At 53.9% G+C, this 23,156-nt stretch overlaps 1 protein-coding gene across 3 annotated transcripts in view; it reads left to right on the forward strand.

Moving 5' to 3' along the window:
* Window positions 1-12,350: 12,350 nt before the first annotated feature.
* LOC140403158 (mitochondrial adenyl nucleotide antiporter SLC25A24-like) overlaps window positions 12,351-23,156 on the forward strand; it is a 68,539-nt gene continuing 57,733 nt past the window's right edge. Inside the window, exon 1 of one of the 3 annotated variants that reach the window (XM_072490854.1) lies at window positions 12,351-12,486. Coding sequence is in view for 2 of the 3 variants with exons in the window: in XM_072490853.1 (XP_072346954.1) it covers window positions 12,822-13,019 (198 nt within the window). In the remaining variant the exon portion in view is untranslated. Of the gene's footprint in view, window positions 12,487-12,553; window positions 13,020-23,156 lie in introns of those variants that run through there. The other 2 variants (XM_072490855.1, XM_072490853.1) reach the window with 2 other exon arrangements.

The raw sequence follows: 23,156 nt of genomic DNA on the forward strand, positions 1-23,156 counted from the left end.
TGTTACCGCTCTCGCTGGCGGGCAGAGTGCAGTCGGTCAAAATGGTGGTCCTCTCGAGGTTTCTGTTTGTGTTTCAGTGCCTTCCCATCGTGATCACTAAGGCCTTTTTTCAGAGAGTAGGTAGGAGTATTATGGGGTTTGTGTGGGCGAATAAGACCCCGAGGGTAAGGAGAGGGTTCCTGGAACGCAGTAGGGACCGAGGAGGGTTGTCACTGCCAAATCTAGGGAGCTCCTACTGCGCAGCAAATGTGGTGATGATCCGCAAGTGGGTTATGGAGGGAGAGGGGGCGGCATGGAAGAGGATGGAGATGGCGGCCTGTAAAGGAACGAGCCTGGGGGCGTTGGTGACGGCACTGCTGCCGCTCTCGCCGACAAAATATACCACGAGCCCGGTGGTGGCGGCAACGTTAAGGATCTGGGGCCAGTGGAGACAGCACCGGGGCGCAATGGGAGCATCGGTGTGGTCCCCGATCAGGGGTAACCATCGGTTTGTTCCGGGGAAGATGGACGGGGGTTCCAGAGCTGGCATCGGGCGGGGATTAGAAGAATGGGGGACCTGTTCATTGACGGGACGTTTGCGAGCTTAGGGGCACTGGAGGAGAAGTTTGAGTTGCCCCCGGGAAATGCCTTTAGATATATGCAGGTGAGGGCTTTTGTGAGGAGACAGGTGAGGGAATTCCCGTTGCTCCCGGCACAAGAAATTCAAGACAGGGTGATATCGGGTGCATGGGTCGGGGAGGGCAAGGTGTCGGCAATACACCAGGAGATGAAAGAAGAGGGGGAAGCGCTGGTAGAAGAGTTGAAGGGTAAATGGGAGGAGGAGCTGGGGGAGGAGATCGAGGAAGGTCTGTGGGCTGATGCCCTGGGTAGGGTTAATTCCTCCTCCTCGTGTGCCAGGCTCAGCCTGATACAATTTAAGGTGGTTCACAGAGCTCACTTGACGGGGGTGAGGTTGAGCAGGTTCTTTTGGGTAGAGGACAGATGTAGAAGGTGCTCAGGGAGCCCGGTGAACCATGTCCATATGTTTTGGTTATGCCCGGCACTGGAGGGGTTCTGGACAGGAGTGGCGGGAGCAATATCTCAGGTGGTGAAAGTCCGGGTCAAGCCAAGCTGGGGGCTAGCAATATTTGGAGTAGTGGACGAGCCGGGAGTGCAGGAGGCGAAAGAGGTCGGCATTCTGGCCTTTGCGTCCCTAGTAGCCCGGTGAAGGATCTTGCTAATGTGGAAGGAGGCGAAGCCCCCCAGCCTGGAGAAATCTTATGGCTGGGTTCATAGAGCTGGAGAAGATAAAGTTTGTCTTGAGAGGGTCTGCGCAGGGCTTCTACAGGCGGTGGCAACCGTTCCTAGACTATCTCGCGGAGTGTTAGAGGAAGGTCGGTCAGCAGCAGCAGCAACCTGGGGGGGGGGAACGTCCGGGGAGGGGGGGTGGTGAGCTGCCTGGGGGGATGGATGAGCAAGAGATAACATGAAGGGTTGGGGAAACTGGCACGTACGGGTGAGGGCCAGTGTACAAAGCTATGTAAATATACTATTTTGCCATGTATATATCTTGCTCAGTGCGATTTCTCTTTTTTTTTGTTACGGGGGTGGGGGGGTTATGTTTGTAAGGGAGAAAAATTGTGTTAAAAACTTTAATAAATATATATTTTTTTAAAAATCATTGAATTTACAGTGCTGAAGGCCATTCGGCCCATTGAGTCTGCACCGGCTCTTGGAAAGAACACCCTACCCAAAGTCAACACCTCCACCCAACACTAAGGGCAATTTTGGACACTAAGGGCAATTTATCATGGCCAATCCACCTAACCTACACATCTTTGGACTGTGGGAGGAAACCAGAGCACCCGGAGGAAACCCACGCAGACACGGGGAGGACGTGCAGACTCCGCACAGACAGTGACCCAAGCCGGAATCGAACCTGGGACCCTGGAGCTGTGAAGCAATTGTGCTATCCACAATGCTACCGTGCTGCCCTTAAGAACAAATTAATCTACACTATATCATTTTACCGTAATCCATGTACCTATCCAATAGCTGCTTGCAGGTCCCTAATGTTTCCGACTCAACTACTTCCACAGGCAGTGCATTCCATGCCCCCACTACTCTCTGGGTAAAGAACCTACCTCTGACATCCCCCCTATATTTTCCACCATTCACCTTAAATTTATGCCCACTTGTAATGGTTTGTTCCACCCGGGGAAAAAGTCTCTGACTGTCTACTCTATCTATTTCCCTGATCATCTTATAAACCTCTATCAAGTCACCCCTCATCCTTCTCCGTTCTAATGAGGTGTTGCGGTGGAGGGGAGGGTGGGACTGGTGGCTGGAATGTGCGTGAAGTTCCGGCGGGCGCCAGGTCCCGTTGGGAGACCGTATCTTGTCGGGGTACGCCACGTAGGCGTACTGGGGGTTAGCATGGAGCAGATGGACCCTCTCGACCAGCGGTTTCGACTTGTGCGCCTGCACGTGTTTTCGGAGCAGGATGGGTCCGGGTGCTGCCAGCCAGGTCAGGAGCGAGGTCCCGGAGGAGGACTTCCTAGGGAAGACAAGGAGACGTTCGTGAGGTGTCTGATTGGTGGTTGTACAAAGTAGTGACCGGATGGAGTGGAGGGCATCCGGGAGGACTTCTTGCCAGCGGGAGACTGGGAGGTTCCTGGACCGTAGGGCCAGTAGGACGGTCTTCCAGACCGTTCCGTTCTCCCTTTCTACCTGTCCGTTACCCCGGGGGTTGTAACTGGTCTTCCTGCTCGAGGTGATGCCCTTGCTGAGCAGGAATTGACGCAGTTCGTTGCTCATAAAGGAGGACCCCGTATCACTGTGTATGTAAGCGGGGAACCCGAACAGTGCAAAGATGCTATGGGGGGCCTTGATGACGGTGGAGGCGGTCATGTTGGGGCAGGGGATGGCGAATGGGAACCGGGAGTACTCGTCAAACACGTTCAGGAAGTACGTGTTGCGGTCGGTGGAGGGGAGGGGGCCTTTGAAGTCCATGCTGAGGCGTTCAAAGGGACGGGAAGCCTTTATCAGGTGCGCCCTCTCTGGTCGGTAAAAGTGCGGTTTGCACTCTGCACAGATTTGGCAGTCCCTGGTGGCTGTCCTGACTTCCTCGATGGAGTAGGGCTGGTTGCAGGTCTTGACGAAATGGAAAAAGCGAGTGACCCCCGGGTGGCAGAGGTCCTCGTGGAGGGCTCGGAGGCGGTCCACTTGTGCTGTGGCACATGTGCCGCGGGACAGGGCATCGGAAGGCTCATTGAGCTTCCCGGGACGATATAAGATCTCGTATTTGTAGGTGGAGAGTTCGATCCTCCACCGCAAGACCTTGTCATTTTTTATCTTGCCCCGCTGTGCATTATCGAACATGAAAGCCACCGACCGTTGGTCCGTGAGGAGAGTGAATCACCTGCCGGCCAGGTAATGCCTCCAATGTCGCACAGCTTCTACTATGGCCTGGGCCTCCTTTTCGACTGAGGAGTGGCGGATTTCGGAAGCATGGAGGGTACGGGAGAAGAAGGCCACGGGTCTGCCCGCTTGGTTGAGGGTTGCTGCCAGAGCTACGTCAGACGCATCGCTCTCGACCTGGAAGGGGAGGGACTCGTCGATGGCGTGCATCGTGGCCTTTGCAATGTCTGCTTTGAGGGTCTGGCCTGGCCGGCATCTATCGACAGAGGAAAAACTGTGGATTGGATCAGGGGACGGGCCTTGTTCGCGTCGTTGGGGACCCACTGGGCGTAGTAGCTAAAAAAAAACTGTGGTGGTATGTATTAGGGGTATTAAGTTACCCTGTGATGTCGAGAGGCTATTGGTGGATAGACGCTGGGACACGATTGGATCAGCCGCCTGCTGGCTCCACCCAGTAAGGCGGAGTATAAGAGCCCAGGTTCTCCCAGCAGCCGCATTTCATAGAATTATTTCATAGAATTTACAGTGCAGAAGGAGGCCATTTGACCCATCGAGCCTGCACCGGCTCTTGGAAAGAGCACCCTACCCAAGGTCCTCACCTCCACCCTATCCCCATAACCCAGTAACCCCACCCAACACTAAGGGCAATTTTGGACACTAAGGGCAATTTATCATGGCCAATCCACCTAACCTGCACATCTTTGGACTGTGGGAGGAAACCGGAGCACCCGGAGGAAACCCACGCAGACACGGGGAGAACGTACAGCCTCTGCACAGACAGTGACCCAAGTCGGAATCGAACCTGGGACCCTGGAGCTGTGAAGCAATTCTGCTATCCACAATGCTACCGTGCTGCCCCAAATTCTGTAACTGTGCTGCTGGGGAACAAGTCTGCGTAATAAAGCCATCGTTCGACTCCTTCTCATCTCGTCTCGTGAGTGATTGATTGCGCTCCAATTTATTATGCAAACTTTAAAGGACATGGAGCTCCGAATCATTCCTGAGTGTCTGCGAATCAGCCCCCACGCGGCAAATTCAGCGGCCACTTTTAAACATTGGTTAGCGTGTTTTCATGGATACCTCCGAACGGCCCCCGGCATAGAACATAAAACATAGAACATTACAGCGCAGTACAGGTCCTTCGGTCCTCGATGTGACCTGTGAAACCACTCTAAAGCCCATCTACTCTATTCCCTTATCGTCCATATGTCTATCAAATGACCATTTGAATGCCCTTATTGTTGGCGAGTCCACTACTGTTGCAGGCAGGGCATTCCACGCCCTGACTACTCTCTGAGTAAAGAAGACCAGAAAATGCAGGTCCTGCATGCCAGGGTGAGCCCTGAAATCTACACTCTCATAGAGGATGCGGACGATTTCCAGGTGGCGCTCGCCATGCTGACAGGAATCTACGTTTGGCCCGTCAACCAGGTCTACGCACGCCACCAGCTTGCGACGAGATGGCAAATCCCTGGACGAATTCTACAGTGCGCTGTTAATACTGGGGAGAAATTGCAACTGCCCATCGGTTTCGGCTAACGAACACACAGAGCTACTGGTCCGAGATGCGTTCGTGGCAGGTATGCTTTCATCCCAAATTCGCCAGTGATTGCTGGAAAGAGACGCACTAGGCCTCAAAGAGACACGGGCCCTCGCGGCCTCGTTCGATGTGGCATCGCAGAACGCCCGTGCCTATGCCCCCGACTGCGCGGCAGTCCCTTGGGCACCGTGGACCCCCGTCGCGACCGAACCCCCGGGACCCCCCGCAGGCCTGCGCTGCCAGAGCGGCAGATCACCCGGGGGGGGGCCCGCTGCTACTTTATGTGAGCAAGGGAAACACCCCCGAATGCGCTGCCTGGCCCGCTCGGCCCTCTGTAAAGGGTGCGGCAAAAGGGGCATTTTTTAGCAGTGTGCCAGGCCCGGGGGGTAGCCTCAATCTCCAGGGGAGAACCCCAAACTCAACTGCCCCAGCGATCCATGTGCGGCCAACGGGCGCCGCCATCTTGGGTCCCGGACTCCATGCGGGAGGGATGGCCGCCGCCATTTTGTGCTCCTCCGGCAATGTGCGATCCATGAGCGGCGCCATCTTGTCCACCCCCGACCGTGTGCGATCCGTGGATGCCGCCATCTTGGCTGACGGTTAAGGACCCCGGGATGGATGGCCCCACGGGGCCTGAACAAAACGCCCCGATGCAGCAACTACGACTGGCTTCTGTGACCCTGGACCAGTCGCGGCCCCGAACGCTCCAAACAGCAACAATGACAGTATTTATAAACGGGTACGAGACGCCCTGCCTGATCGACTCTGGGAGCATGGAGGGTTTTATACATCCCGATACGGTAAGACGCTGTTCCCTTCCGATCCACCCGAGTAATCAAAAAAGATTTCTGGCGGCAGGGTCCCATTCTGTAGAGATCAAAGGGTTTTGCATCGGGAACCTCACGGTGCAGGGGAGGGAGTTCAAGAACTATTGGATTTACGTCCTTCCCCACCTCTGCGCTGCCACACTCCTGGGATTGGATTTTCAGTGTAAACTCCAGAGTTTAACGTTTAAATTCGGCGGCCCTATACCCCCACTCACGATCTGCAGCCTCGCGACCCTCAAGGTCGATCCGCCTTCCCTGTTCGCGAACATCACCCCGGATTGCAAACCAGTCGCCACTAGGAGCAGACTGTATAGCGCCCAGGACCGATCTTTTATCCAGTCAGAGGTCCAGCGGCTGCTGAGGGAAGGCATAATCCAGGCCAGCAATAGTCCCTGGAGAGCTCAGGTGGTAGTTGTAAAGACCGGGGAGAAGCAGAGGATGGTCGTAGACTATAGTCAAACCATCAATAGGTACACGCAGCTGGAGGCGTACCTTCTCCCCCGCATATCCGACATGGTCAATCGGATTGCACAGTAAAGGTCTTTTCTACGGTGGACCTTACGTCCGCCTATCACCAGCTCCCCATCCGCCCGAGCGACCGCAAATACATTGCTTTTGAAGCAGATGGGCGACTCTATCACTTTTTAAGGGTTCCATTCAGCATCACTAACGGGGTCTCGGTCTTCCAACGGGAGATGGACCGAATGGTTGACCGGTACGGTTTGCAGGCCACGTTCCCGTACCTCGACAACGTCACCATCTGCAGCCACGACCAGCAAGACCACAACGCCAACCTCCGCAAATTCCTCCAGACCGCGAACGCCCTGAATCTCACATACAACAGGGAGAAATTCGTGTTTAGCACCGACCGTCCAGCCATCCTCGGCTACGGAGTGCGAAATGGAGTATAGGCCCAGACCCCGAACGCTTGCGCCCCCTCATGGAGTTCCCCCTCCCCCACTGCTCCAAGGCCCTGAAACGCTGCCTGGGCTTTTTCTCGTATTACACCCAGTGGGTCTCCAACTACGCGGACAAGGCCCGTCCGCTAATCCAGTCCACGGTTTTTCCCCTGTCGAAGCGGATATCGCAAAGGCCACGATGCACGCGATCGATGAGTCCCTCCCCTTCCAAGTCGAGAGCGACGCGTCCGACGTAGCTCTGGCGGCCACCCTCAACCAAGCGGGCAGACCCGTGGCCTTTTTTTCACGCACCCTCCACGCTTCAGAAATCCGCCAGTCAGTGGAAAAGGAGGCCCAGGCCATAGTGGAAGCTGTGCGGTATTGGAGGCATTACCTGGCCAGTAGGAAATTCACTCTCCTCACTGACCAACGGTCGGTTGCCTTCATGTTCGATAATGCACAGCGGGGCAAGATCAAGAACGACAAGATCTTGCAGTGGAGGATCGAACTCTCCACCGAGAACTATGAGATCTTGTATCGTCCCGGAAAGCTGAACGAGCCTTCCGATGTCCTATCCCGCGGCACATGTGCCAACGCACAAGTGGACCGTCTCCGAACCCTCCACGAGGACCTCTGCCACCCGGAGGTCACTCGGTTCTATCACTTCGTAAAGACTCGCAACCTGCCCTACTCCATCGAGGAGGTCAGGACCGCCACCAGGAACTGCCAAATCTGCGCAGAGTGCAAGCCGCATTTCTACCGGCTAGATAAAGCGCACCTGATAAAGGCTTCCCGCCCCTTTGAGCGCCTCAGTCTGGACTTCAAAGGCCCCTCCCCTCCACCGATCGCAACACGTACTTCCTGAACGTGATTGACGAATACTCCCGGTTCCCATTCGTCATCCCCTGTCCCGACATGACCGCGGCCACGGTCATTAGAGTCCTCGGCACCATCTTTACACTGTTCGGTTTCCCCGCCTACATACATAGCGATAGGGGGTCCTCCTTCATGAGCGACGAACTGCGTCAATTCCTGCTCAGCAAGGGCATCGCCTCGAGCAGGACGACCAGTTACAACCCCCGGGGGAACAGTCAGGTAGAGAGGGAGAACGGTACGGTCTGAAAGACTGTCCTGCTGGCCCTACAGTCCAGAGGTCTCCCAGTTTCCCGCTGGCAGGAAGTCCTCCCGGACGCCCTCCACTCCATCTGGTCGCTGCTGTGTACAACAACAAATCAAACACCTCACGAACTCTTCCTTGTCTTCCCTAGGAAGTCCTCCTCCGGAACGTCACTTCCGACCTGGCTGGCAGCCCCGGTACCCATCCTGCTCCGAAAGCATGTGCGGATGCACAAATCAGACCCGTTGGTCGAGAGGGTTCATCTCCTCCACGCGAACCCTCAATACGCCTACGTGGCGTACCCCGACGGCTGACAGGATACGGTCTCCCTGCGGGACCTGGCACCCGCCGGAGCTCCACACCCCCCCCCCCCCAACACTAGTCACCCCCTCTGGAGCTCCACACCCCTCCCCCAACACCAGTCACCCCCTCTGGAACTCCACACACACCCCCAACACCAATCACCCCCTCCCTCCCACCGGCGTACCCCACAGCCGCCCCCTTCCCTGGTGGATCGGTCCTTCCCCTGGCCCCGAATAGGGATATTGGAGCGGGACAAGGCATCGCGACGCTCCCAGAGACGACGGGGCCCGAACCAGCGCCTGCATGACTATCGGGGCTAAGAAGATCGGCGAGGACGACCAGGACACCCATTCGACTCATCAAATCAGTATAGTAAAGCAAGAAATGCCTCTGCAAATAATTTTTTTTGGTTGCCCAGTAAAAGCGGCATTGTAAGTAGTACTAGTAGCATATCAGAGCATAGCCGCCGTGTTAGCGGCATCCTAGGTACCGACTCTGTAAACCCCTACCACCATACGGCCCACTACCCCGCCGGGTTCATTTTTAACAAGGGGTGAATGTGGTGGTATGTATTAGGGGTATTAAGGTACCCTGTGATGCCGAGAGCCTATTGGTGGATAGACGCTGGGTCCCGATTGGATCAGCCGCCTGCTGGCTCCACCCAGTAAGGCGGAGTATAAGAGCCCGGGTTCTCCCAGCAGCCGCATTCTGTAACTGTGCTGCTGGGGAACAAGTCTGCGTAATAAAACCATCGTTCGACTCCTTCGCATCTTGTCTCGTGAGTGATTGATTGTGCTACAGGCATACAGCATGCTTGCCTTCATCGGACGATGTATTGAGTACAAGAGACGGCAGGTCATGTTACAGTTGTATAGGACTTTGGTTAGGCCACATTTGGAATACTGCGTGCAGTTCTGGTCGCCACATTACCAGAAGGATGTGGATGCTTTAGAGAGGGTGCAGAGGAGGTTCACCAGGATGTTGCCTGGTATGGAGGGTGCTAGCTATGAAGAAAGGTTGAGTTGATTAGGATTGTTTTCGTTGGAAAGACGGAAGTTGAGGGGGGACCTGATTGGGGTCTACAAAATTATGAGAGGTATGGACAGGGTGGATAGCAACAAGCTTTTTCCAAGAGTGGGGGTGTCAATTACAAGGGGGTCACGATTTCAAGGTGAGAGGGGGAAAGTTTAAGGGAGATGTGCGTGGAAAGTTTTTTATGAAGAGGGCGGTGGGTGCCTGGAACGCTTTGCCAGCGGAGGTGGTAGAGGCGGGCACGATAGCATCATTTAAGATGCATCTAGACAGATATATGAACGGGCGGGGAACAGAGGGAAGTAGATCCTTGGAAAATAGAAGACAGGTTTAGTTAAAGGATCTGGATCAGCACAGGCTGGGAGGGCCGAAGGGCCTGTTCCTGTGCTGTAATTTTCTTTGTTCTTTGTATTGTCCCATATGGCATTGTACTGTACAGACTTGTCCCGTATGGTAATGCACTGTACAGTATTGTCCCGTATGGTATTGTACTGTACAGAATTGTCACGTATGGTATTGTACTGTACAGTATTGTCTCGTATGGTATTGTACAGTATTATCCCATATGGTATTATACTGTACAGAATTGTCCTCACACTATTGTCCTGTATGAATTAGGAGCAAGTCGGACATTTGGCCCCTCGAGCTGCTCCCCCATTCGTTAAGAACATGGTGGATCTGTTTGTGTATTGAATTCCACATTCCCATCTATCCACAATACCTCTGATACCCTTACTCAACAAGAATCTATCTACCTCTGTCTTAAAATATTCAATGATGGGCAGCACAGTGGCGCATTGGTTAGCATTGCTGTCTCTCGGTGCCGAGGACCCGGGTTCGATCCCAGCCTCGGATCACTGTCCGTGTGGAATTTGCACATTCTCCCCATGTCTGCGTGGGCCTCACCCCCACAACCCAAAGATTTGCAGGCTAGGTGGATTGGCCACGCGAAATTGACCCTTAATTGGAAAAAAGAAGAAATGGGTACTCTAAATTTATATGAAAAAAATATTCAATGAGGGGGCAGCATGGTGGCACAGTGGTTAGACCTGCTGCCTCACAGCGCCAGGGAGTCGGGTTCAATTCTGGCCTTGGGTGACTGTCTGTGTGGAGTTTCAATGTTCTCCCAGTGTCTGCATGGATTTCCTCCGGGTGCTCCGGTTTCCAAAGATGTGCAGGTTAGGTGGATTGGCCATGCTAAATTGATCCTTAGTGTCCAAACGTTAGGTGGGGCTGCGAGGATGGGGCGGGGGGGGTGGGCCTAGATGGGGCGCTCTTTCAGAGGGTCGGTGCAGACCCGATAAGACAGATGGCCTCCTTCTGCACTGTTGAGATTCTAGGGTTCTACAAATCCACCTCCAACACCTTTTCAGGGAGATATTTCCAAAGTCACATGACCCTCAGAGAGAAACAAATGGGCCGGATTCTCCAATCCTGCGGTCAAGTTCTGGCGCTGGCGTGAAAAGTGGCGCGAGCCACTCCGGCATCAGCGGGCCTCAACCGGCAGCTATCCACCCCTTCCTAGGGGTCTAGTATGGCTGTCCGCAGCTCCAGCGCCCGAACGCCGACGTGCCACAGCCGGCGCAAGTTGGCGCATGCGCGTGGGTTCCCGTCTCCGCGCCGGGCAATATGGCGGAGCCCTACATAGGCCCCCACGGAACTAGCCTGCCCGCCGATCGGTAGGCCCCGATCGCGGGCCAGGCCACCGTGGAGGCCCCCCCCAGGGTCGGACCCCCTGACCCCCCCCCGCCAGGACGGCCCCCGCAGACAGAGCTCCGAGGTCCTGCCGGGTGGGACCATACGTAACCCACGCCGGCGGGACTCGGCCGAACTTGGCAGGCACTCGGCCCGGAGAATCGCCGGGGGCGGGGCACTGTCAATGGCACCCGACCGGCGTGGCGGCGATCCCGCGGGCACCCAAAAATCAGCGGCGGAGAATCGGCGGGCCAGCGTGGCACAATTCTCGCGCCTCCCCCGGCGATTCTCCGACCCAGTGCGGGGTCGGAGAATCCTGGCCATGATCTTTATCTCTGCCTTTAAGTGGCAAACCCTAATTTTAAAACAGTGCCCCACAAAGGAGAAACTTCCTTCCCACATCCACCTTGTCAATACCATTCAGCATCTTATAAACTTCAATCATTTCATCCCTCACTGATCTAAACTCCAGTACAAACAAACCCAGTATGTCCAACTTTTCAATAGTGTTGAAAGCCCTCCTCCTCCAGCCCCCTCCCCTCTCCAAACCTCCTCCCCCAGCCCCCTCCCCTCTCCAAACCTCCTCCCCCAGCCCTCCTCCTCCAGCCCCCTCCCCTCTCCAAACCTCCTCCCCCAGCCCCCTCCCCTCCCCAGCCCTCCTCCTCCAGCCCCCTCCCCTCTCCAAACCTCCTCCCCCAGCCCCCTCCCCAAACCTCCTCCCCCAGCCCCCTCCCCTCCCCAGACCTCCTCCTCCAGCCCCCTCCCCTCTCCAAACCTCCTCCCCCAGCCCCCTCCCCAGCCCTCCTCCTCCAGCCCCCTCCCCTCTCCAAACCTCCTCCCTCAGCCCCCTCCCCTCTCCAAACCTCCTCCCCCAGCCCTCCTCCTCCAGCCCCCTCCCCTCTCCAAACCTCCTCCCCCAGCCCTCCTCCTCCAGCCCCCTCCCCTCTCCAAACCTCCTCCCCAGCCCCCTCCCCAAACCTCCTCCCCCAGCCCCCTCCCCTCCCCAGACCTCCTCCTCCAGCCCCCTCCCCTCTCCAAACCTCCTCCCCCAGCCCCCTCCCCAGCCCTCCTCCCCCAGCCCTCCTCCCCCAGCCCCCTCCCCAGCCCTCCTCCTCCAGCCCCCTCCCCTCGCCAAACCTCCTCCCCCAGCCCCTCCCCTCTCCAAACCTCCTCCCCCAGCCCCTCCCCTCTCCAAACCTCCTCCTCCAGCCCCCTCCCCTCTCCAAACCTCCTCCCCCAGCCCCCTCCCCTCCCCAGACCTCCTCTCCTCCCCAGACCTCCTCCTCCAGCCCCCTCCCCTCTCCAAACCTCCCCCAGCCCCCTCCCCTCTCCAATCCTCCTCCCCCAGCCCCCCTCTCTCTCCAAACCTCCTCCCCCAGCCCCCTCCCCTCCCCAGCCCTCCTCCTCCAGCCCCCTCCCCAGCCCTCCTCCACCAGCCCCCTCCCCTCTCCAAACCTCCTTCCTCTCCCTCCCCACCCCTCTCTCTCCTGTCCCCCTCTCCGGCTCTCCTCCTTTCCCACCTCACTATTCCGATTAAATTGTCGATACATCGCTGAGCGATCCAGAAGGCAGCTACTTTCTGGCAAACACTGCTCTCTGAGGGATAAAGCTGGCAGCAATTCACAAACCACTTCAGCTGGGGGATGTCGAGGCTACTCATGTGCAAGGAACGAGGTAGGAGGTGACACTAAACCACAGATTTCGCTTTGAACATTTCCCTCCTGCTGTTTTATCTCGATACCAGCAGCTTCCTCCTGCAGATATTGCGAGTAACTGTTGGAGCTGCTGATTGTGTTGTGGCTGCTGGAGGAGGGGGGAGGCAGGGCGGCGTTTGCCAGAGAATGGGAGCGGCAGCCCCTGAGAATGTGTGTCCAGGTTCAGAGAGAAGTGCGACCTCCGTGGCTTCCCTCTGCTAATCTCCAGTTTGTGCGAAGCACTCGGAGCCTCCTTCCTCAGTGGGATGGTGCTCATTTCACCGGGGAGCGTGTAGCCAGCTGCAGCCTGCGGAAATGGGGAAACATTTCTGGAGATGGAGAGTGACATCTGCTGAAGGTGTCGGAGAGGAGGAACGAGACGCTGAGAGGGAGAAGAAATGGGCTGAGCTATTTCAGCAATTCGATACTAATAAGGATGGGCATGTGGACATGGCTGAGCTGGGAGAAGGGCTAAGATCGATGGGCCTCTTAATCAGGGCTGACACTGAGAAGGCACAGTATATTTCATTTCATGTTCTCTTCCCCCCTTGTGGCATTTCAATGCAGAATAAATCCCATTTTTCATCTGACTGGGAAACCATTGCTGTCACCGTCTCGAGAGCACAGTTAGGAACTTGTTCCTGAGATGCTGTTGTAATGGAGCTGGATAGTCAGCTGGGGGTTAAAGACCTCAACACACCAAAGTAACACCAGGAGATGGGGTTCGATGCTCCAGTTTATACACAATACCACACCCTCCAGAAACCAGCATTCACCCATCACCCTGTGTTCACCAAACTGACCAAATCCTCTTCACCCATCACCCCGTGTTCACCAAACTGACCAAATCCTCTTCGCCCATCACCCTGTGTTCACCAAACTGACCAAATCCTCTTCACCCATCACCGTCTTCACCAAACTGACCAAATCCTCTTCGCCCATCACCCTGTGTTCACCAAACTGACCAAATCCTCTTCACCCATCACCCTGTGTTCATCAAACTGACCAAATCCTCTTCACCCATCACCGTCTTCACCAAACTGACCAAATCCTCTTCACCCATCACCGTCTTCACCAAACTGACTAAATCCTCTTCACCCATCACCGTCTTCACCAAACTGACCAAATCCTCTTCGCCCATCACCCTGTGTTCACCAAACTGACCAAATCCTCTTCACCCATCACCCTGTGTTCCCCAAACTGACCAAATCCTCTTCACCCATCACCGTCTTCACCAAACTGACCAAATCCTCTTAACCCATCACCCTGTGTTCACCAAACTGACCAAATCCTCTTCATCCATCACCGTCTTCACCAAACTGACCAAATCCTCTTCACCCATCACCCTGTGTTCACCAAACTGACCAAATCCTCTTCACCCATCACCCTGTGTTCACCAAACTGACCAAATCCTCTTCACCCATCACCCTGTGTTCACCAAACTGACCAAATCCTCTTCACCCATCACCGTCTTCACCAAACTGACCAAATCCTCTTCACCCATCACCCTTTCTTCTCTGACCTGCAGTGAACACTGGTCTGGTAGCTCCACTCAATTTAAACATTCTCATCCTCCGTATTTCTGTAACCTCCACCAGCCCGACAACCCGTCTCTGCAATTCTTGCCTCTTATACATCCCCCAATTTCCACCCCTCTCTGGTATTGGCAGCCGTGCCTTCAGCTGCCCTGGACTCGAAGCTCGCCAATTCCCTCCCTAACCCTCTCCTCATTTAAACCCCCCTCCCTTTTGACCCAGCTTTTTGGTCACCACGTGTGCTCATGTGTCAGGTTTTGGTTGCTGACACTCCTGTGAAACACCTTGGGGTATTTTACTGAGTTAAAGGTGCTATATCAATGCAAGATCATGTTGCTGAAGCCTCACCTCTCACCGAGCGAGGGGAGGGTACGCATGTTGTGGAGAGGTGTGCTTATCATGTCTGTACTGTATTACTGACCTCGTGGCTCTCACAGATCCGACCTTCCAACAGATAAAACACACAAACACATTACACAGCAGTAATCCGTCTGAGGATAGGGCTTTGCTCAGGTTCTTATTGTGGGTATTAACCAGGCTGACTCTGGATAGAACTCACTGCCGTTGTGAACTGGGAGCAGAGGAAACAGAAAATGAAACTTCCGCTAAAGTACAAGGACATTCAGTATTTAATTTCCAAGTAGCTGGTGGGTTAAATGGGTGAAACACATGCTCTCAGAGTCAATGTTAGAGACAGTCCACTCTGGGGAGGTCACATAGAATCATAGAATTTACAGTGCAGAAGGAGGCCATTCGGCCCATCGAGTCTGCACCGGCCCTTGGAAAGAGCACCCTACTTAAGCCCACACCTCCACCCTATCCCCGTAACCCCAGCTAACCATTTATTTGGACACTAAAGGCAATTTAGCATGGCCAATCCACCTAACCTGCACATCTTTGGACTGTGGGAGGAAACCGGAGCACCCGGAGGAAACCCACGCAGACACGGGGAGAACGTGCACTCTGCACAGACAGTGACCCAAGCCAGGAATCGAACACGGGACCGTGGAGCTGTGAAGCAACTGTGCTAACCACTGTGCTACAGTGCCGCCCAACTGTCTCGGTCCAGTCACACACTTTCCAAAGTGAGCACGTGGGGTAAAGGGAGAGCAGTGGTATCAGCGATGGACACCAGTGTTGCTGGTCCTTTATTGTCACCACAGCAGCAGGACCAGCTGACACCAGTCATGAGGCGATCTGAAGTTTATCTTACAAAAAGGCGGAGACACATGGGGCCAACAGCACAATCACGAGGAACATTCAGAAAAATTATCTTTCTCTCTTCCACTCATACCGCAAATGCAAGTCCCACTAAAGAGACAAGCACAAATTCCAGCTGACTCTCTTGGCACAGCACAGAGGGAGTGCCGCACTGTCAAAGGGTCAGTACTGAGGGAGTGCTGCACTGTCAGAGGGTCAGTACTGAGGGAGTGCCGCACTGTCAGAGGGTCAGTACTGAGGGAGTGCTGCACTGTCAGAGGGTCAGTACTGAGGGAGTGCCGCACTGTCAGAGGGTCAGTACTGAGGGAGCACCGCACTGTCAGAGGGTCAGTACTGAGGGAGCACCGCACTGTCAGAGGGTCAGTACTGAGGGAGTGCCACACTGTCAGAGGGTCTGTACTGAGGGAGTGCCACATTGTCAGAGGGTCAGTGCTGAGGGAGTGCCACACTGTCAGAGGGTCAGTACTGTGGGAGTGCCGCACTGTCAGAGGGTCAGTACAGAGGGAGCACCGCACTGTCAGAGGGTCAGTACTGAGGGAGTGCCACACTGTCAGAGGGTCAGTGCTGAGGGAGTGCCGCACTGTTAGAGGGTCAGTACTGAGGGAGTGCCACACTGTCAGAGGGTCAGTACTGAGGGAGTGCTGCACTGTCAGAGGGTCAGTACTGAGGGAGTGGTGCACTGTCAGAGGGTCAGTACTGAGGGAGTGCCGCACTGTCAGAGGGTCAGTACTGAGGGAGTGCCGCACTGTCAGAGGGTCAGTACTGAGGGAGTGCCGCACTGTCAGAGGGTCAGTACTGAGGGAGTGCCTCACTGTCAGAGGGTCAGTACTGAGGGAGTGCCGCACTGTCAGAGGGTCAGTACTGAGGGAGTGGTGCACTGTCAGAGGGCCAGTACTGAGGGAGTGCTGCACTGTCAGAGGGTCAGTACTGAGGGAGTGCCGCACTGTCAGAGGGTCAGGACTGAGGGAACACCGCACTGTCAGAGGGTCAGTACTGAGGGAGTGCTGCACTGTCAGAGGGTCAGTACTGAGGGAGTGCCGCACTGTCAGAGGGTCAGTACTGAGGGAGTGCTGCACTGTCAGAGGGTCAGTACTGAGGGAGCACCGCACTGTCAGAGAGTCAGTACTGAGGGAGCACCGCACTGTCAGAGGGTCAGTACTGAGGGAGCGCTGTACTGTCAGAGGGTCAGTACTGAGGGAGTGCTGCACTGTCAGAGGGTCAGTAGTGAGGGAGTGCTGTACTGTCAGAGAGTCAGGACTGAGGGACTGGGGATAGCACGGTGGCATAGTGGTTAGCATTGCTGCCTCACAGCGCCAAGGGCCCAGGTTCGATCCTGGCTCTGGGTCACTGTCCGTGTGGAGTTTGCACATTCTCCCCGTCTTGTGTGGGATTTGCCCCACAATCCAAAGATGTGCAGGGTAGGTGGGTTGTGGTCATATCTTTTGATTAAAACAGTAAAAAATATATATTCGGCCACACGGTACAAACAACAATTTTGCGTCGGAGATACAGGGTACCTCTCCTCAGTACAATGCTAAATTGTCCCTGAATTGAAAATAAAAACTCCCTTAATCTGATTCTCTGACAGTGCAACACTCCTTCAGTAATGAACTGAATTGTTTTTCTGTATTACTGTCTGAATTCTCTGGAGGACAGTCTGACTCAATGTTGAGGATGTTACCCAGTGCGTCAAGGCTGAGTGTAGAGCAGTGCCCAGCTCTGGTTCCACTCGCAGTAATCCCGGCTGGGAGGCAATGTGCAGACTTCCCGGACAGAGGGGAGTAAGTGTCTCAAAGAACCTAATGCTGATGATCCAAGTTGATGTAGTAATCACAGAGATTGGCAGAGTGACAACAGCAAAAAGGGGAATCACTTTACAACCACTTTTATTTTAGCTCTTACCAGTAACAGACTGAATGCAAACAATGTTTGCAGCTTCTCCGAACGCTTGTTGATATTTTTAAATGTCAGAGGATGCAATGGGCTGTGAGAGGGCCTGTGTGATCGGCAGTATAACTGTGGTCCATCAGGTAACAGCAGTGAGTACTCCGTGACACAGGAGCCAACGCTTTGCAAACAGCTCCTATCCAGCATCTCAGCTTGGAGCGCAGTGATTGGTGGTCGCAGTGCAGGAATTGTTTTCGGCACAGCAGGATCCCACAACACTGAGAGAATTCTCTGCTCTGGCTTGGGTGGGAGGGGGGTGAATTGGAGCAATTTTCCACTCTGTTGGAATCTCTTTAGGCCTGGCTATGTTACCTTACATATGTTCCCCCTCCCACCCCCAACTCTCCTTGCTCCCCCCCCCCAACTCTCCTTGTCCCTCTCCAGACTCTCCCCCGACTGCCCCCTTTCTTCTTCTATCCCTCTTCTCAAGTCACTCTTCCTCTCTCCATCTCCTCACACACAACCTCCCCTCCCCTCCCCACTCTCCCTCCTCACCTCCCTTCCATCCTCCTCACACTCTGTCCCTTTCTCTTTGGCATTCATTTCATTGCCAGTCTCCACAGCTGTGCAGTCTCCACAGCTGTCCTAAATCATTGGCAGCCGGACAACCCTACTTAGGGCGGTGATAAATGAAACTGACTTTCAAAAGGGAGGTTCGGCTTGTGCAATATGAAATGGGGATCAGACAGGCTAATCTCCTTCTCAACACAGAACACCCTGACCATTAAAAATAAGGCAGGGGCTCCCTCAGGTGGCTTCTTCAGTAATGGCAGTGTCCATGTGGGAAATGAGTTGCAGAAACAAGAATCTTGAATTCATAATTTGCCTGATCAAGTATTGAGTCAGCGACTCCCCCTGAAGAACAGCTACCATTGCAATGTACAAAGCTAAATTAACTGTTGGAAGTCTGTAATGAAAACAGAAAATGCTGGGAATTCCTCATCTTTGAAGAGAACAGGTTAATGCTGCGGAGAGTCAGATATTTAATCTTTTACAAACTACAGGGGGAACTGAAAGAACTGCTGACTGCTTAGCATGAGAGTGACAAGGCTGCTGTAGCACATACAAATTCAGTCAGGCTCCCAGGAAAGAGCAAAGCTGATCAAAGGATAATGGAGAGGTTGAGAGCCATAGGCAGATCAATGGAAGAGTGACGTACAGCTTGCAAGGGCTCAGACAGTGGGGAGCTGAATGCTCATGGGAGAGGTCAAACGCAATCGATATTAAGATTGGTTAGAATAGAGACAGATGGGGCGACAATGTGGTGCAGTGGTTAGCACTGCTGCCTCACGGCGCCGAGGACCCGGGTTCGATCCCGGCCCTGGTTCACGGTCCGTGTGGAGTTTGCACATTCTCCCCATGTCTGAGTGGGTCTCACCCCCACAACCCAAAGATGTGCAGGCTAGGTGGATTGGCCACGCTAAATTGTCCCTTAATTGAAAAAAAATTAATTGGGTACTTTAAATTGATGTTTTTTCAAATTTAGAGTGTCCAATTCATTTTTTCCAATTAAGGAGCAATTTAGCGTGGCCAATCCACCTACTCTGCACATTTTTTTAGTTGTGGGGGTGAAACCCACGCAGACACGGGGAGAATGTGCAAACTCCACACGGACAGTGACCCAGAGCCGGGATCGAACCTGGGATCTCAGCGCCGTGAGGCAGTAGTGCTAACCACTGCACCACCATGCTGCCCTTAAACAGACGGCAAAGGCAGAAAGGTCACATGACAAAGGGGAAGGGCAAGAGTGAAAAACTCCAGGGCAAAGGGCGAGGGATTGGGGGAATGACAGCCACTGGTGTGAATGTCTCAGACTCTCTCGGAACTGAACAATGGTCAGCGTCTGCAGGAGAGAACATTCAGTCAATGATTGGAGGGCAATACAACTTTGTATAAAATAACAGAAAACGGAATCACCTGAAAATGTACACATATATGAAAAGAGGGAGAAATGCGGGTTATTTTCTGTTTTACTTCGGAGCAGATTAGCTGCAGGGATCCGGTCAGAGAAACACCTGAAACCACAACAAGAAGAATGAGCCTCCAACAGGCTTCAGGTTAAAAGAGAGCAGGCGTATCGAGGGTAACCTCAGCATTGTTCTGAAAGGGGACCAGTTAAACACAGCATCATCGGACCAATGATATATCATCAACCTGTCCGAAACCCCAGCATTGCTTCACAGGCATTCTGCTGGTCTCCGACTGCTTCCCAGGAATAGAGTCGGTGTGGTACACTAATCACAGCGCCAGGTCAGTGAGTTACACTAACCACAGCGCCAGGACAGTGAGTTACACTAACCACAGCGCCAGGTCAGTGAGTTACACTAATCACAGCGCCAGGCCAGTGAGTTACACTAACCACAGCGCCAGGCCAGTGAGTTACACTAACCACAGCACCAGGCCAGTGAGATACACTAACCACAGCGCCAGGTCAGTGAGTTACACTAATCACAGCGCCAGGTCAGTGAGTTACACTAACCACAGCGCCAGGTCAGTGAGTTACACTAACCACAGCGCAGGTCAGTGAGATACACTATCCTCAGCGCCAGGTCAGTGAGTTACACTAACCACAGCGCCAGGCCAGTGAGTTACACTAACCACAGCGCCAGGCCAGTGAGTTACACTAATCACAGCATCAGGTCAGTGAGTTACACTAACCGCAGCACCAGGTCAGTGAGTTACACTAACCACAGCGCCAGGTCAGTGAGTTACACTAATCACAGCATCAGGTCAGTGAATTACACTAACCGCAGCACCAGGTCAGTGAGTTACACTAATCACAGCATCAGGTCAGTGAGTTACACTAACCACAGCGCCAGGTCAGTGAGTTACACTAACCACAGCGCCTGGTCAGTGAGTTACACTAATCACAGCGCCAGGTCAGTGAGTTACACTAACCACAGCGCCAGGTCCGTGTGTTACACTAATCACAGCGCCAGGCCAGTGAGTTACACTAACCACAGCGCCAGGTCAGTGAGTTACACTAACCACAGCGCAGGTCAGTGAGTTACACTAACCACAGCGCCAGGTCAGTGAGTTACACTAACCACAGCGCAGGTCAGTGAGTTACACTAATCACAGCGCCAGGTCAGTGAGATACACTAACCACAGCACCAGGTCACTGAGTTACACTAACCACAGCATCAGGTCAGTGAGTTACACTAACCACAGCGCCAGGTCAGTGAGTTACACTAATCACAGCGCCAGGTCAGTGAGTTACACTAACCACAGCGCAGGTCAGTGAGATACACTAACCACAGCGCCAGGTCAGTGAGTTACACTAACCACAGCGCCAGGTCAGTGAGATACACTAACCACAGCACCAGGTCACTGAGTTACACTAACCACAGCATCAGGTCAGTGAGATACACTAATCACAGCGCCAGGTCAGTGAGTTACACTAATCACAGCGCCAGGCCAGTGAGTTACACTAATCACAGCATCAGGTCAGTGAGATACACTAACCACAGCGCCAGGCCAGTGAGTTACACTAATCACAGCGCAGGTCAGTGAGTTACACTAATCACAGCGCAGGTCAGTGAGATACACTAACCACAGCGCCAGGTCAGTGAGTTACACTAACCACAGCGCAGGTCAGTGAGATACACTAATCACAGCGCCAGGCCAGTGAGATACACTAACCACAGTGCCAGGTCAGTGAGTTACACTAACCACAGCGCCAGGTCAGTGAGATACACTAACCACAGCACCAGGTCACTGAGTTACACTAACCACAGCATCAGGTCAGTGAGTTACACTAATCACAGCGCCAGGTCAGTGAGATACACTAACCACAGCGCAAGTCAGTGAGTTACACTAACCACAGCGCCAGGTCAGTGAGTTACACTAACCACAGTGCAGGTCAGTGAGTTACACTAATCACAGCGCCAGGTCAGTGAGTTACACTAATCACAGCGCCAGGCCAGTGAGTTACACTAACCACAGCGCCGGGTCAGTGAGTTACACTATGCACAGCGCAGGTCAGTGAGATACACTAACCACAGCGCCAGGTCAGTGAGTTACATTAACCACAGCGCCAGGTCAGTGAGTTACACTAACCACAGCGCAGGTCAGTGAGATACACTAATCACAGCGCCAGGTCAGTGAGTTACACTAACCACAGCGCCAGGTCAGTGAGTTACACTAATCACAGCGCAGGTCAGTGAGATACACTAACCACAGCGCCGGGTCAGTGAGTTACACTAACCACAGCGCAGGTCAGTGAGTTACACAAATCACAGCATCAGGTCAGTGAGTTATACTAACCACAGCGCAGGTCAGTGAGATACACTAATCACAGCGCCAGGTCAGTGAGTTACACTAACCACAGCACCAGGTCAGTGAGTTACACTAACCACAGCGCCAGGTCAGTGAGTTACACTAATCACAGCGCCAGGTCAGTGAGTTACACTAACCACAGCACCAGGTCAGTGAGTTACACTAACCACAGCGCCAGGTCAGTGAGTTACACTATCCACAGCGCCAGGTCAGTGAGTTACACTAATCACAGCGCCAGGTCAGTGAGTTACACTAATCACAGCGCCAGGTCAGTGAGTTACACTAACCACAGCGCAGGTCACTGAGTTACACTATCCACAGCGCCAGGTCAGTGAGTTACACTAACCACAGCGCCAGGTCAGTGAGTTACACTAACCACAGCGCCTGGTCACTGAGTTACACTATCCACAGCGCCAGGTCAGTGAGTTACACTAATCACAGCGCCAGGTCAGTGAGTTACACTAACCACAGCGCCAGGTCAGTGTGTTACACTAACCACAGCGCCTGGTCACTGAGTTACACTAATAACAGCGCAGGTCAGTGAGTTACACTAATAACAGCGCAGGTCAGTGAGTTACACTAACCACAGCGCAGGTCAGTGAGTTACACTAACCACAGCGCCAGGTCAGTGAGTTACACTAACCACAGCGCCTGGTCACTGAGTTACACTAATCACAGCGCAAGGTCAGTGAGTTACACTAACCACAGCGCCTGGTCACTGAGTTACACTATCCACAGCGCCAGGTCAGTGAGTTACACTAACCACAGCGCAGGTCAGTGAGTTACACTAATCACAGCGCCAGGTCAGTGAGTTACACTAACCACAGCGCCTGGTCACTGAGTTACACTAACCACAGCGCCAGGTCAGTGAGATACACTATCCACAGCGCCAGGTCAGTGAGTTACACTAACCACAGCGCAGGTCAGTGAGTTACACTAACCACAGCGCCAGGTCAGTGAGTTACACTAACCACAGCGCCAGGTCAGTGAGTTACACTAACCACAGCGCAGGTCAGTGAGATACACTAACCACAGCGCCAGGTCAGTGAGTTACACTAACCACAGCGCCTGGTCACTGAGTTACACTAACCACAGCGCCAGGTCAGTGAGTTACACTAACCACAACGCCAGGTCAGTGAGTTACACTAACCACAGCGCCTGGTCACTGAGTTACACTAACCACAGCGCAGGTCAGTCAGTTACACTAATCACAGCGCCAGGTCAGTGAGTTACACTAATCACAGCGCCAGGTCAGTGAGTTACACTAACCACAGCGCCAGGCCAGTGAGTTACACTAATCACAGCGCAGGTCAGTGAGTTACACTAATCACAGCGCAGGTCAGTGAGATACACTAACCACAGCGCCAGGTCAGTGAGTTACACTAACCACAGCGCAAGTCAGTGAGATACACTAATCACAGCGCCAGGTCAGTGAGTTACACTAACCACAGCGCAGGTCAGTGACATACACTAACCACAGCGCCAGGTCAGTGAGTTACACTAACCACAGCGCCAGGTCAGTGAGATACACTAACCACAGCACCAGGTCACTGAGTTACACTAACCACAGCATCAGGTCAGTGAGTTACACTAACCACAGCGCCAGGTCAGTGAGTTATACGAACCACAGCGCCAGGTCAGTGAGTTACACTAACCACAGCGCCAGGCC

This window comes from Scyliorhinus torazame, chromosome 27 (genome assembly GCF_047496885.1).
Source record: "Scyliorhinus torazame isolate Kashiwa2021f chromosome 27, sScyTor2.1, whole genome shotgun sequence".
In the NCBI taxonomy this organism is placed as follows: Eukaryota; Metazoa; Chordata; class Chondrichthyes; order Carcharhiniformes; family Scyliorhinidae; genus Scyliorhinus; species Scyliorhinus torazame.